This window comes from Scardinius erythrophthalmus, assembly GCF_964197995.2.
Source record: "Scardinius erythrophthalmus genome assembly, chromosome: 1".
In the NCBI taxonomy this organism is placed as follows: Eukaryota; Metazoa; Chordata; class Actinopteri; order Cypriniformes; family Leuciscidae; genus Scardinius; species Scardinius erythrophthalmus.
This window is the reverse complement of record NC_138221.1, coordinates 20,467,124-20,482,940: the sequence shown is the minus strand read 5'-3', so window position 1 is coordinate 20,482,940 and position 15,817 is coordinate 20,467,124. Positions and strand designations below refer to the sequence as shown.

Genomic DNA, 15,817 nt, shown 5'->3' with positions numbered 1-15,817 from the left:
GGATACAAGCAGATGACAAATACGTTATAATAACCGTAATTAAACTACTAAACTATACCTGTTTCATCTCTATACAGCACTCTGACTCTGTAGGCATTATTGTCCTACTAGAAATGAACACCGTTACTGAGAGTTTCTGATATTATCATCATTCCGTGAGATGAAATTGTCCTGACAGACTGAGCGTCATGAAGCTCCGCCCCCTGGGTCGTCCAGCAGCAGCTTATTTGCATTTAAAGGGCACACACTAAAACAGCGCGTTTTTCTGAGCCCCCAAAAATGACAATTTAAACATGCTGTTAAAAATGATCTGTTGGGTATTTTGAGCTGAAACTTCACATACACACTCTGGGGACATCAGAGACTTATTTTACATCACCCCATCTCCTCTGAGGCATTGGGAAAGATGAGGAATTTGACAGGCATAGAAAATAAAATTAAAGAATGAACAAAAACCCTCATTAATGCCCAGAAAGAGCAGATTCCCTTATTAGGAATTTGGCTATCTATTGAACAGGAGATCCCTAATGCCGACAAAGTTCCGTTGCTGAGGCACGTGGGAAGGAGAATCCCAGGCGGACGTAATTTAGTTACACTGCTGAATAATGCGACCAGAGAAAAAATAGAAGAAAAACTAGCTGAGTATGATCTTGGTTCAAAACATGTGAAATCAATGGCAAAAATTACACTGCAAAATAAACAAGCTCAAGGGCCACAGTTTAAAAAGAATTTTAACAACAATAAATTCCAAAAGCCAGAAGGATTTAAAAAATATGAAGCAGGATATCGCGGTGAGACAAGGAAAGTTAGCAAGTTCACTGGAAAACGGTGTTCATTTCGAGTCAGACAATAATGCCTACAGAGTCAGAGTGCTGTATAGAGATGAAACAGGTATAGTTTAGTAGTTTAATTACGGTTATTATAACGTATTTGTCATCTGCTTGTATGTATCCATTATTTATTAATAGCCTACAAGTCTGCTGTCTGAATGATGATCAAACATATACTGATGAGTTTAATAAAGTTTATTGTACATCACACAAAAGATGAAGCGTCAGTTTTACTTCAGAAAATCACCGTTAAATAAAATATCTCGCTTGGCATTGAACTTTGAGCTTTATAATTTTACAGATATTATTTATGCTCTAACAGCAACATTACACACTAACTAAAGTTTGAAACATGGGATCACGAAGAACGGGACCTTTAAAGCACGTTGGGCACCATGTTTTATGGTGTGTCCTTTAATCATTACACCTTTTACCTAATTATTTATTATTCTCAGGTAGGTAAGGAAAGTCGAATCTGGACAAAACTATAAGCATTTAAAAGTTACTTACAATTTGCTCAGCAGACTTCCCTGTGGTCAGTTCTTGCTTAAGGCTTTTCAATTACTACACTGGTAGACAATAACTTGCCAATAATATAATATAATATAAGTTTTATTAAAGTTAACAAAATTTGTATAAAAGTACATTAGTAAAGTTACAATAATAAGTTTCAATCAAGGTACAATCAGCTGGTTTCAGGCGTCGAGAGATACTGCGCTATTCAGTATCCTCCAGTCCAATCTCTCTCTCAGTCTTTTATACGAAGAAAGCACATCATAGGTGCCAATCTCTCTTCTGACGTCATTACATGGAGTGCTGCCAAGTTCTTCACAAGAATCTTCAGTTGGCCACGGCGTCGTCTTTGAGCTCTCTTCCTCTGCCTTCTTCTAAGTGCCTGAGAAATATAACTTAACTACTACATTTTTCATTCATCATAAAAGTAATTTCTAATACATAAATGCTTTCTACTCTAAATTAGTCAATAAATACATTTCATGCAAGTAAGTAATTTTCTTAATAGTAGTGAAATCACACAATGCATTTTCCATACAGCATTAATAATTCTGTTACATATATCTACTTAAGCAAAAGCATTATTACTACTTAGGTTACATCAGTTTAAAGCAAATCAAACATTAATCAAGGCAGTATAACTGCAAAATCATCATCTCCATTAACAGGCCCCCTCTTTATGTTCCACGAGTGAATACTGATAATTCTCCTCAGTCATCCGAGTGATCTCCTGAAATGATTAAAATAACACATTACATCAGGTTCACCTCATCTGATCGAAATAGCTTCAGTAGCCGCGTTTCCATTACAGATTTGCGCAAATGTTTTAATTATCTAAATATCGATAAAAAAGTATTGCGAAATGACGGCGTTTCCAGTAACCGATGTTATGCGACTAAAACGTCTTTTTTCCTCTCGCGATAAGTCATTCCAAAAATCACGGCAACGGACGTTGGTTATAATATTACAGCCACCGCATTAGACATTATTATTATTATTAATGGAAGGAGACGTGGCGTGTTATCCAAGCATTAATGGCAGGGAAAGACCCCCGAACGACACATATAAGGAGTTTCTGGGTGTTTCGCCCTCATTTCTGCTCCGAGGATTTGATTGTGGCATTTCTTTGAGATTTAAAATTCAGTATTCCTATAGGCTAATTATTGTTTCTTTTATAAATTTAATAAATAATTCTGTCTCGTATTCTGTCCAAACGATCCATGTAGGCTACTTTTGTGTCTGTTTGTTTTTCCTTTTTTAACCCCTAATTGAAAAACGAAAAATGAACGGTTGTTGTCTTTTTAAAACGCAAAGTTGAACACCAACATTTTAATTTGAACTGGCTACACACAACTGCTGCGCTTTGTTTATGACTTTTTGCCCCTTTATTAAACATTTAAAATATTCACAAAATTAATATGGAAAACATGTCGATTTTACTGGTTTTCTAAGGCCAAATTAGAAACTGGAATTGATGTCTTTCCCGCAGTGCTAAATGAGAAGAGCCATTAATATAATTAATAAACTATTGTTTTCTAAGTGTCGGCTAAAATCACATCTCCATCTCCGCTGTTAAGCAGATGCGCTTTTAGAGAGAAATGCAACTTTCATACGGATTAGCCTACATAATCAGAAGGTATTAGCTTTCGATTCGAATTTGTTCGTTTTAAAGTGGACATTTCAAGCTTTAGCCTACATAGGCTATATTTTGTTTCAGTTCTCGCGCTCCAGTTTACGGAGATCATGAAAGTGCGTCTGATTGTTTCTTTTATTTTACAAAAGCACAGCGTTTTCTTGTTATTGTGAGTTTGCACAAATAAAAGTGGTTGAGAATAATGTATTATTATTTTCTGTCTGACCAGAGTATTTTAAGTTGTTTCCACTGTTGATAGGAAAATGCAAGTGTTCGCACCCGCGCCTTCGTGCCATGCAGTGCGCGCTCCACGCTCAGCTTTGTTCCTTTTTTGCATAAAAGCGTCTTCTAAATATAGCCTATTAAATGTTATAATAAAATAATATAAAATTATTATTATTTGCGTAGCTATACATGGACTTCAAACACACTGCGTCTTCTAAGTCAGGTGACTGTAAATGCGCAAAAACTGTTTCCATTGCAGTTTTGCGAAATATTCCTTTTTCGAATTGCCTGAAAAACCACCTCATGAGAGCGTAAAAACTTTTTTGCGATAAATGGGAGTTTTTGCGAAATTGACGTGTTTCCATTAAGCGTATTTTCAATTCGCAATTTCAATTTGCGCAATTTGAATGGTAATGGAAACGCGGCTAGTGATGAATAAACAGTAACTCACATCTCAAGCCACTGCTGCTGTCTGACTTGAGCATTGAGATCCACTGTCAGCGACTGCAACAGAAAATTAACTTTTAAAATGTCAAACTGGCTCATTGCCATTTTACTTTTGGATTTGCAGAGATCTTATTTATACAATGTTTATATTACTATTAATTGTATGATGATTCATTGTAAAACAGTTTCATCTTTATTTACTTTATGTCAGAAATGATTTTACATTACCAGAATATTTAAAGTTGAATTATATAATACTTTAAACTACATCATTCTTTAGAGACAGCTCATTAACTGCTGATAGCCTTAAACCAAATGCAGAGTACAGAGTACTTACTGTTGACTGGAACAAATCCTGAAAAACAATCAAAATGGAGTTCAGTTATCAGGAAAATTATATTTTTGTTGAAGCAATCAAATGTCTGCATAAAAAAACAAAGTAAGCAATTCTCAAAATGCCTTAATCATGAAACATTCATAAAAACAGATGTATAAGTTGTTGCACTAAGGGACCATTTATGTAGGAATGGATTTATGAATGATTAACAAAGAAACTAGTTCTGCTCATGTAAATACTACTACAAAATATGACTTTCAATACTAAGACAATAATCATGAAACATTACTGTGTCTCACCTGGCTTTACTTTCTTCTGATACACAAAATACCCCAGGACAGCAATGACAAGCAACAGAATCACCACAGAAACAACAGCAACAATCATGCCAATGGGAGCAGATGTTTCTGTTTAAAGAAAAGATATATCAGATTGTTGAAAGATTCTGAGAATGTTAATAGCTGGTTGACACCTTCTTGAAGAAAAATTCTGAAGACAAAAACTAACTGTTCATTGGTATTTTCTGGTCACTCTGACAATGGTTTGCAAAATGCACAATGACTCTTACCATTATTAGTCCTGATTTCATTCACTGTCAGTGTCTTACTAATGGTTTTGCTCTTGTGTTCCACCACACAGCTGTACACATTCTTCTTCCACTCATCAGGTTCAGCCTTTAGGGTGACAGTCTTCTGGAAGGTTCCGTCCTCATTGGGAAGAAGTTTACCAACCTTCACATCCTTATAATGCTCTAGTCTGTTTTTCATCCAGGTGATTGAAATATTACTGGGATAAAAGTCTGTGACGTGACACAACACTGGAGATGAGGCATTCTTCTGCAGCAGAGACACCTGAGGAGAGACTAGAGAGAGAGAGAGAGAGAGAGAGAGAGAGAGAGAGAGAGAGAGAGAGAGAGAGAGAGAGAGAGAGAGAGAGAGAGAGAGAGAGAGAGAGAGAGAGAGAGAGAGACCCTTTCAGTATCATCTCCTCATAAACTGATCCAGTACCTAATATTTTATTCTTCCTAGTTTTCCATATTGCTATCTTTGCTGATCATGAAAAAAGGTTAAATAATCAAAAAAATGTCAGTACCTGGAAATTATATTTCGGACCACTAATAAAACATTTATGAGAAAAATTCACACCAAAACCAACTTTTTAAAATTTCAAAAATAACTCCTAATCTCTCAAATAAATAAACAAATGATCCACAGTTTCTTATATCCCACAAAAGGGACACTTTTTTCCTCCATCTGGATTCAGGTGCACCACGTGTCTGTTCGTAGCTATACCATGAATTAGTTTCCACTGTAAATCTACTGTAAGTTTCTCTATAGGAAGCTTGTACAGAGATCTCCAGCAAACCCTGAAGTATGGCCCAAATATTTCTGACCACCTCCAAGTTTTGACTTTTTTCAAAACATGCCAATGGGACATTTTGACACACATGGAAAATAAAGCTTTTTTGGGGATGTCCTGAAAACTCCCCCAATTCTGGTGTTTTAAGCTGGATTGTGGCACTATTTTCTTCTGGAAACAAACCTTAAATCTCTGTAAAGCTGCTTTGAAACAATCTGTATTGTAAAAAGCGCTATATAAATAAATGTGACTTGACTTGACTTAGGAACCTTTCTGAATCACACCTATTCTTAAGTCTAGGAATAAGAGTACATTTATTTTTAGAATTTTAGCCTAGAATCTTTAGCCTAGCATTCATATAATGCATCTCCTAACCTTATACAGTTATCAGATCAAATGCACATGATTATTCTTGCTTAATATTATGAACAGCAGCTATGCTAATTATTTTCTATTTGCTTCTCTGTTTTATATTGGGATGCCCATCCTGAGGTAGCTAGAGAGTTTGTCAGCTACAGTTTGGATCCAGCCTATTATGAAGACTTCAGATGCCCAAAACCTATGAAGAGACGGTGCCAACTCCTGCAAAGACTTTAGATGATGCAAACTCTGAATTAACATGCACCAATGCAATATTTTCTAAATGTCATAATCATTTGTTAACAAACAAGTATTCATTACTTCAATGAGCTCACTGTATCTGCATTAAATACCTACATTGTTTAGCTACCTGTGATTTTGTATATATACACTTCTGAAATACATAACTTAGACAGTTTCCTGATAACAGAACACTCTAAATTGTAATATGGACTCATGCACTTTCTGTAAAGCTGCTTTGAAATGATGTATTGTGAAAAGCGCTATACAAATAAACGTGAATTGAACTGAATTGAATTTAGGCTGTCTCCTGGTAAAGTGCTCGAGGAAATATAAACAATCCTTTTCATTAATAGTTTTCTCTTCAATATCATGTTCAAATGCTCTAATAAATGCAATATACTGCAATGGGTTGTCATCAAAGACTGCACAGCAAAATCCCCAGTGTTAAATTAACACTGCTCAGAGTTTATATGAGTCCACACTCAGAGTGTTATAATTAACACTGAAGCAGTGTTAAAGTTAATGAGATAATTAAGTGATTAATTGTTTAATTGAGTGATGATTGAGCATTATTGAAGTCATATGATGTTAATAAGCAGAATCACTGAAGGAGAAAATAAATTTTTTAAATGGTCACCATTATGGTGATGGATGTTTAGTTTAGTTGGACTCTTGACCCTTACTTTATTAACTTTAGGTTTTGTTTGGCTGCTGTAATTCAGTTATAACAGCCAGATCAACAAAGAGAAAATGTGATCTGATGGTGTTGGTTGTGTTTTAACATAATCAGTAGTTGGCCTGAATCACTGAACTCATTGAGAGTAAAATTTTTGAGTTAAGTTTCCCTAATGGATTATAGCAGCACTGTCCTTGTCGAGCATGCCATTTTTAGCCTTTTCAATGAAAACCAAATGATCAAATCAATTACAAAAAAAAAAACTTAAAAAGTGTTCATTTCAGGCACACACAGACATCAAGAATTAGCGTATGAATCTCAACAATGGTGACAAACAGATCAGCTCTGAACATAAGCTCATCATTTATTCATGCAGCAATGCATGATGGGAGCCATGAATGAGTTTTGATTGGTGGTACCCAGAATGCACTGCAACATGCTTTATTATTGTCACCATTGTTGAGATTCACAGGCTGATTATTGATGTCTGTGTCAAAAAAAAAAAAAAAAAAAAAAAAAAAACTTTTAGGAAATTATTTGGATTACATTGTATAATTTAAAAATATTATGCTTTTCAAGGACAGTGCTGCTATAATTAATAAAGTATATATAATTCAAAAATTATAGGCTCTATATGAGTTCAGTGATTCAGGTTAAATGATTGTGAAATAATGATTATATTAAAACATAACCAACACCATTATAACACCTTTTCTCTTTGTTCAGCTGGCTGTTATAACTGAATTACAGCAGCCAAACAAAATCTAAAGTTAATAAAGTAAGGGTCAAGAGCCCAACTAAACTAAACACCCATCACCATAATGGTGACCATTAAAAAAAATATTTTCTCCTTCAGTGATTCTGCTTATTAACATCATATGTCTTCAATAATGCTCAATCATCACTCAATTAATCAATTAATCACTTAATTATCTCATTAACTTTAACACTGCTTCAGTGTTAATTATAACACTCTGAGTGTGGACTCATATAAACTCTGAGCAGTGTTAATTTAACACTGGGGATTTTGCTGTGTGGGATCTCCCGTTTTGGCAAGATACGAGGATTTGCTTGCTGTTGAATAAGATACGTATTTAATTCCTCTTGCCTTTTTAGGACTTCAAGCAGGGGATCACCATGAGGAGGAAGCACATGACTGGTCAAAAACAGGGTGCTTCCTAAAACTAGGTGCTTACCAATTAGCACACACTTGTTACTCAGGTGGTCTAATTATATTGAGTCACAGTGCCACTCAGTGGACAACAAAACATTTTTCATTACAGCAAATGGCTAATACAATACCATTGAAATTAACCAAGTAGATAAAATATGTTCGAAAACTTTGCACATTTAAAATGGTTATTGCATGGATGGAGCAAGTACATAATGTAAGTGTACAAAATTCATACACATAATTCTGTTTATATGCTTTTAATGCTGTTAAACAATGTTCGAGGAAATCTATTAGTTTAAATAACACTAAAATTAGAAGGCACTATTTATCTTTCAATCAGTTATCCATCCAACCATCTATCATACAACCACCCCATCGACCAATCCATCTTTGCTTTGTCTCATCAATAGATTTATGCATACAGAAATAACTCTGGGATATATACATATATCACATGTAAAAATGACTGACATTGTTTATATGCACTAACTAATAATAATCATGTACCTGTTTTCTCCAGGCTCCTCTTTCCAAACTGCAGGAACTCCTTTAAAGACTCGACGCAATCAATTTCAAGGTAGTTTTTCCAGTGCTGAAACCGGATGGTTTCATTGTTACACCTCTCTTGAAGGCTGAATGCTTGGTGCATTTTGGATATCCATTTCTCCCTCTTAAAATCCAGAAATATGAAATCCTCTCCATCATATCCAGTCTGCCGGATCCCATTTATTTGTCCAGTCTCATCATTCCATTCACAGCCATATATTAGCTGGTATGTGTGCTTACCTGAGGCGACAAGATTTTAAATTATATGAACAACATACACTCTACGCAAACAAAATGGCAGCTGTTCGTGGGAGAAATGCCTTAGCAATATACTTAGCCTGGCAATCTGGTCTGAGTTCACTACAGCTTAAAGTACTGGTGTAGCTAGGCTTGGGCAAGAGGGGCATTGCTAGGCTACAGATGAGGGGAATAAAAGTATCTCTCTTTCTCTATTATACAGTATATTAGTGCTGTCAATCGATTAAAAAAATAACTAGATTAAATCACACATTTTTAGTGATTAATTAATAGAGACAACATAAAGACAGTATATTTTAAATACTTGTTTAATGGCATCTTTTTTATGAATGAAGGCCAGTATCACTGATACTAACACAGCTACTGCTGTCTCATTAAACAGTCTGCACTGCATACATTATAAATTAAATATAGACTAATCCTTATTAAAGCTACAAAAGTTCTTTAGTCAAGAGCAGTAAGTAATTTTCTCTGTTCCCCTTTGTTCTTTGATTAACCGTTTAATCCCAATTTTTTTCTTACAGTTTGAGTACATGCATTTTACTCCTTGGGCCTCCCTAACAAACAAACTTTATACCCTCTTTGATTTTATACTCGGTTTTATACTCGGTCACAATAGTGACCAGTGGGAAACACCTTAGACAGAATTCATACAAATTCTTCAGTTAGACTTATTTACACAACACATTACAAGACATCCATAACCTTGTTTTGTCATTTCATTCAGGAGGCTTAGTGAGGTGAAAAAATGATATAATGATTATCACATGTTACTTCAATCTCATTTTTCATAACGTCATAACGAATGGAAACATTTGGAGTAAAAACATGAAGCCTAATGTTTGGCGTGTTTTGCTTTTCAAACGTACAGCGCGAGTGACTCAAACTCAGCGCATGCAGAGAACATTTACTGAAGCGATCGAGCCACTCCAAACTATGAAACATTATTGTTACCATATTATACATATCTACATTTGAGCAGATATTCACAAACACAGTATTTAACCGTAAACACGGGTCTAAACATTATAATATTCACCATATAAGAGTAAGCACTCATACTAGCCTACTTTTATATCATGCTGCGTTTTATTATCGAACATAAAAACATCCTTGTGTCGTACATGTATATAAATTTATAAATATACACACGCTGAAAAGACACACACACATTATACCTTCCCCAACGCCGTTGGATGCACTTCTTTGCATAATGATTATTTTTGTGACAGGCTTTGCATATATGTCCGCTGTAATTTATGTCAAATACTCGAGCCTGATATTTTTTTTTTTTATTGTCAGAATCTATCATACATGATGAATAATATTTAAAAAAAAAAAAACGTGATGACAAACATCACAAACATGATGAGGCTACCTAATAATTTAGGCTATAATTTTATCAATAAATAATTCAACAATAACATAATTGTATATAAGCTATACAGTTTATTAATATGTAATGTAATTTTATTTCAAATGAATGATGAAAACAAAGTGGGTTGAATTCAAGCAGCTCTAAAAGAAATGTAGAATTTTTATTTAAAGCGAAAAGGGGCACCGACACTGCCAACTCTGTGCTTAATGTGCTGTTACACTGCAAATCAACTTCAACATCTTCATCAAGAAGACTGACATCCTTTTTTCATTTTTTCATGCTTTGTAAATTATGCACATAAATCCCAGTTTGCCTTGTCTAGGTATTTACTGTAAAGTAACGTGTCAGATGATATTATTTTATATTTACAGTAATCTACATGATTCAACAGTTTGGTCACTGTCTTGTCAGCAGTCACAATAGTGACATGTTTAAATGTAAAATTGTATTCAACAACATGTGCTAAATTCCTGTGGGATTTTTCATTTGATTATTCTTTCAGCTACCAATAAATATTCTAAGCTCCATTTTCACCTTTCTGGGTCACATTATCAGAAGTTAGAAATATGTGTGAGTGTATTTGTGATGGAGTGTCCAGCATACCTGTTGACTTTGTCCAGACATCGCTTAAAATCGAGTAATGTTGACGAATCAATGACAGTGTCTGTTTCTTCCAGTGATCTGATTTTTCATTCTGTCGCATCCAATCCGTTTTTGGTGAAGCTTTCATTGTGTTGATGTCAAAGTATATAAACTGAACGTCATTGAGCAGACCAACAGCAGTAAAGTCGTCATTGTCTCCAGAGACAGATGTGCAGAAATATTTCAGAGAGTTTTTTCCTGTGGACGGAGATGATGCAAACAAGGGGATCAGAAATTAGCCATCTTAAATGTCATATTTATCTTATATTTAATACTGTGATCAACACCCACAGATTGACTAATGATGGTGTGATACGGTTCAGTTCATTAATAGTAAGGAGGGAAGAAGACAGGGGTCGGCTGGAGCTGGGACGCACGTTTTATTTACTCTTTTCGTATTAACAGAAATATGCGCACAGAGCGCGTTCACCATGCACATGCACAGCAATATAAACAATAACTCAGAATTCTCTTTTCAGACGTCTCTTGCAGGATCAGCGTCGCACGAGGTCCCAGCTCGTCTCTCTCTCCCTCTCTCTGTCACTCTCCGGCTTATATCCGGTCTCTCCACGCCAATTACTGATATCAGACACAGGTGTTCATCATCTGCACTTGACCTACTTACGCTCCGCTCTGCTCCGTCCTCTCTCTCCCGCTACAGACTCAGCAAAACCACGCCCCCCTTGCCACATACCCCCACCGCCCGACTCAGGCCGGGGAGCCATCCGGTCTGTAGCCTCCCCCCCCCCTCCTCCTGGAGAGAAAGTCAGCCACAGCCATCTGTACACCCGGCCTGTGGATCACCTGGAACTTAAAAGGCTGTAAAGCTAGATACCAACGAGTGATCCGCGCGTTGGTATCCTTCATGCGGTGGAGCCACTGCAGGGGAGCGTGGTCCGAACAGAGGGTGAACTCCCGCCCCAGGAGGTAATAGCGAAGGGTGAGAACGGCCCATCTGATGGCCAAACACTCCTTCTCTATGGTGCTGTACATCGTCTCTCTCTTAGAGAGCTTCCGACTGATGTACAGCACCGGCCGCTCTTCACCCTCCACCTCCTGGGACAGGACAGCGCCCAACCCCCTGTCCGACGCGTCTGTCTGTAGAATAAAGGGGAGAGAAAAGTCAGGAGCATTTAAGAGCGGACCGCCACACAGGGCAGCCTTTATCTGGGTGAAAGCCTGCTGACACTGCTCCGTCCACTGGACCCTATCTGGTGCTTCCTTTTTAGTTAAATCAGTCAGCGGGCTGGCAGTGTCCGAAAAATTAGGTACAAACCTCCTATAATAACCTGCCAGCCCCAGGAACTGTCTAACCTCCTTTTTGGTCTTGGGCCTCGGACAGGTCGCAACTGCTGCCGTCTTGTCAATTTGTGGACGCACCTGTCCATGACCCAAGTGGAAACCCAGATATTTTACTTCCACCCGCCCAATTGCACACTTCTTCGGATTGGCCGTGAGCCCAGCCCTTCTCAGCGTCTTCAGGACAGCTCGCAAATGCTGCATATGTCGCTGCCAGTCACCACTATAGATGATGATATCATCTAGGTATGCAGCGGCATATGCAGCATGCGGCCGGAGAATTCTGTCCATCAGACGCTGAAAGGTGGCCGGAGCCCCGAACAACCCGAACGGAAGGGTAACAAATTGGTGTAATCCGAACGGCGTCGTGAAAGCGTTTTTTTCTTTGGTCATGGGAGACAAGGGGATCTGCCAATAACCCTTAGTTAGGTCCAGTGTCGAATAAAAACGAGCAGTGCCGAGTCGATCAAGCAATTCGTCAACCCTAGGCATTGGATACGCGTCGAATTTCGACACAGCGTTCACCTTTCTGTAATCCACACAGAACCGTACTGAGCCGTCCGTTTTAGGCACTAAAACTATCGGGATCGCCCAATCACTGTTGGATTCTTCTATTACTCCCATTTCTAACATCGCTTCTAATTCACCCTGAACTACTTTTTTCTTGTGTTCTGGTAATCTATACGGCCGGCTGCGAACAACCACGCCCGGCTCAGTCTCAACGTGGTGCTGAATGAGATTCGTTCGGCCAGGCAGGGGTGAAAACACATCAGCAAAATCTGCTTGTATAGATTTTATATCAGTGAGCTGCGAGGGTGAGAGGTGGTCTCCTCCAGGGGCCAGAGCGAGGGATTGAGATTTTGAACTCACTTCTGGACCGAGATCCTCCTCCCCACTCACTACCGTCGCCAGCATCACTGACTCCGCCTCCGACCATTTTTTAAGCAGGTTGAGGTGATATATTTGATGTGCTCCACCCCTATCCGTACGAACTACCTCATAGTTGAGATCACCAACTCGCCGTGTAACCTCAAAGGGTCCTTGCCACTTTGCGAGTAACTTTGAACTAGAAGTAGGGAGTAATACAAGTACTTTATCTTCCGGTGCGAATTGACGTAGTCTAGCCCCCCTGTTGTACAACCGACTCTGCTTGTCTTGGGCCTGTAACAAATTCTCCATTGACAGCCGCCCCAAAGTGTGGAGTTTTGTTCTCAGGTCCATGACATATTGAATTTCATTTTTGCTATTAGAAGGTCCGTCCTCCCAAGTTTCTCTAAGGACATCTAACACCCCACGGGGCTGACGTCCATAGAGAAGCTCGAAGGGGGAAAACCCCGTGGAGGCTTGCGGGACCTCCCGTACAGCGAACAAGAGGGGTTCTAACCACTTATCCCAATTTTTGGCGTCCTCCTGTACGAACTTACGAATCATGGATTTCAACGTGCGATTAAACCGTTCGACCAGCCCGTCTGTCTGTGGGTGATAGACACTTGTTCGAATCGATTTAATGCCCAGTAATTCGTACAGCTCGCGAATAGTACGTGACATAAACGCCGTGCCCTGATCGGTGAGGATTTCTTTCGGAATCCCCACCCGGGAGATTAATTGAAACAGTGCACTCGCCACACTCTTAGCAGAAATAGTGCGGAGAGGCACTGCCTCAGGGTACCGCGTTGCATAATCCACCAGAACTAATGCAAAGCGGTGTCCCCGTGCTGACCGTTCTAATGGCCCGATGAGGTCCATACCAATTCGTTCGAAGGGGACCTGCATTAATGGTAAGGGGCACAATGGTGCTTTTGGGGTGGCCGGTGGATTCACCAACTGACATTCACGACAAGACGCGCACCACCTGCGCACGTTCTCGTGAATGCCCGGCCAAAAGAACCGGGCCATGAGACGGTTTAGTGTAGCCGTTTGTCCTAAATGCCCGGCCATTGGATTACAATGAGCCGCCTGGAAAAGCATTTCCCGACGGCTTCTCGGTATCAATAACTGGGTTGTATCTTGCTTTGTCTGGGCGTCTTGGGTCACCCGATACAACTTATCTTTTAAAATTGAAAAATAAGGATAGGAGAGTGGTTGCTCAGGATGAAGAAGCTGACCGTCGATAGAGCGAACCTGATCAAAGGCATTTTTCAGCGTTTCATCCCGTGACTGTTCCAGGGGAAAATCATCACGCTCAGGGAGGATGTTTCGCTCCAGAGCGCTCTGTTCCCCTGAGACAGGCTCCGGAGGTTCCGGCTCAGCCTCCCCCAACTGTGCAACCGCTATTCCACCCTTCTCTCTTTTCTCCCAAGCGGCATCCGAACATAAATATCCCAATAATTTATTAAACGAGGGCCAATTAGTACCCAGAATTATCGGATGCCGGAGGTGCGGATTAACTGCCACCTCTATTCTATGCTTTTCTCCCCTGAATTGAATATCCACAGGCAAAATAGGATAACTCACCACTTCCCCATGCACACACCAAACCTTAACCACGCGGCTATTATCCAATGCCCTAGGTTGAATCAGGCTTTGATGTATGGAGGATTGGTTACATCCTGAATCCACCAGAGCCTGATATGTACCCCCCTTGATACTCACTGGTATTTGGTATAGGCCAGCTTGATCGAGGGCAGCCTGTGGCGCGTCGGGGACCCGGATCAATGTCCCCACCTCCATCACTGGACATCGATCAATAAAATGTCCTGGGTCCCCGCAGCGCCAACAGGCCGGCCCAGACTTTACCGCCGCCCTGGCGGCAGGAAGCGGGTCAAGCGATTGGCGTGGAGAGAGCGGTGATGGAGGGGCCGGGGTGAAGAATCCCGTGGTCGAACTCCCTCCCCTGGGAGGAACTCTGGGTATCGCTGATGGCTCCGTCGGATAACCAGCTCTCCACCGGGGCGCTGGTTTCGGCGGGAGTCCTCCACGGGTCCTGGGAAGGGGAACAGGTTTGGAGAGAGAGAGGGGAGGGGGAGAGAGAGAGAGGCAGATGGTAGAGGGTCGCCGGCCCCTGGGCACGCCACCATCTGGTCCTCCGCCAGCTGGATGGCCTGTTTCAGCGACGTCGGGCGGTGGCACTGGACCCACTGCGCAGTTTTCCTCGGCAGCCTGGCCACGAACTGCTCCAGTACCACACGATCGATCATAACCTCGACGTCGCTACTGTCGGCCATCAACCATTTGCGGCAGGAGTCCCGGAGCTGCTGTGCCATCACGAAGGGTCGGCCGGACTCTTCCAGTGTCAGGGTCCTGAACCGCTGGCGATGCTGCTCCGGCGTCCGACCGACCCGCTGCAGGATGGCACGCTTGAGGTCCTGGTAGACCAGGAGGTTTTGGACTGGCAGTTGGTGTGCGGCTACCTGCGCTTCTCCTGACAGCAGGGGGATCAGCCGCATTGGCCAGTCTCCGGTGGGCCATCCCCGGGCCTCTGCCGACTTCTCAAATAGACCCAAGAAGGCCTCCGGATCATCCTGAGGCCCCATCTTGTTGAGCGGCAGAGGAGGTGTACTGTCCTTGGGGACGGCCCGAGCCTCCCGGTCTACCCAGCTCCGGAACAGCTCGCGGTCTTCATGCTGGGATCGGAGGAGCGCTTCGAAGCGTTTGTCCTGCTCCTCCTTGATCGCCAGCAGATGTTGGTGTTGCTCCTGATGAAGACCGGCGAGCGACTGGATGATGTCCGCAAATGGTGTACCTGACGGGGACTGCATGGCGGCGGCGATCTTCTTCCTTCCCGGGTTTGGGCACCACTGTGATACGGTTCAGTTCATTAATAGTAAGGAAGGAAGAAGACAGGGGTCGGCTGGAGCTGGGACGCACGTTTTATTTACTCTTTTCGTATTAACAGAAATATGCGCACAGAGCGCGTTCACCATGCACATGCACAGCAATATAAACAATAACTCAGAA

At 40.7% G+C, this 15,817-nt stretch overlaps 1 protein-coding gene across 1 annotated transcript; it reads right to left on the bottom strand.

Annotated features, from left to right (window-relative positions):
* Window positions 1–2,053: 2,053 nt before the first annotated feature.
* Window positions 2,054–11,313, bottom strand: LOC308687105 (major histocompatibility complex class I-related gene protein-like; the record flags this gene model as incomplete). The annotated part of the gene is made up of 6 exons (XM_081359369.1): window positions 2,054–2,073; window positions 3,986–4,003; window positions 4,285–4,392; window positions 4,554–4,847; window positions 8,305–8,583; window positions 11,247–11,313. 6 exons carry the CDS (start codon window positions 11,311–11,313, stop codon window positions 2,054–2,056), a joined length of 786 nt encoding a protein of 261 aa, XP_081215495.1.
* Window positions 11,314–15,817: the final 4,504 nt, after the last annotated feature.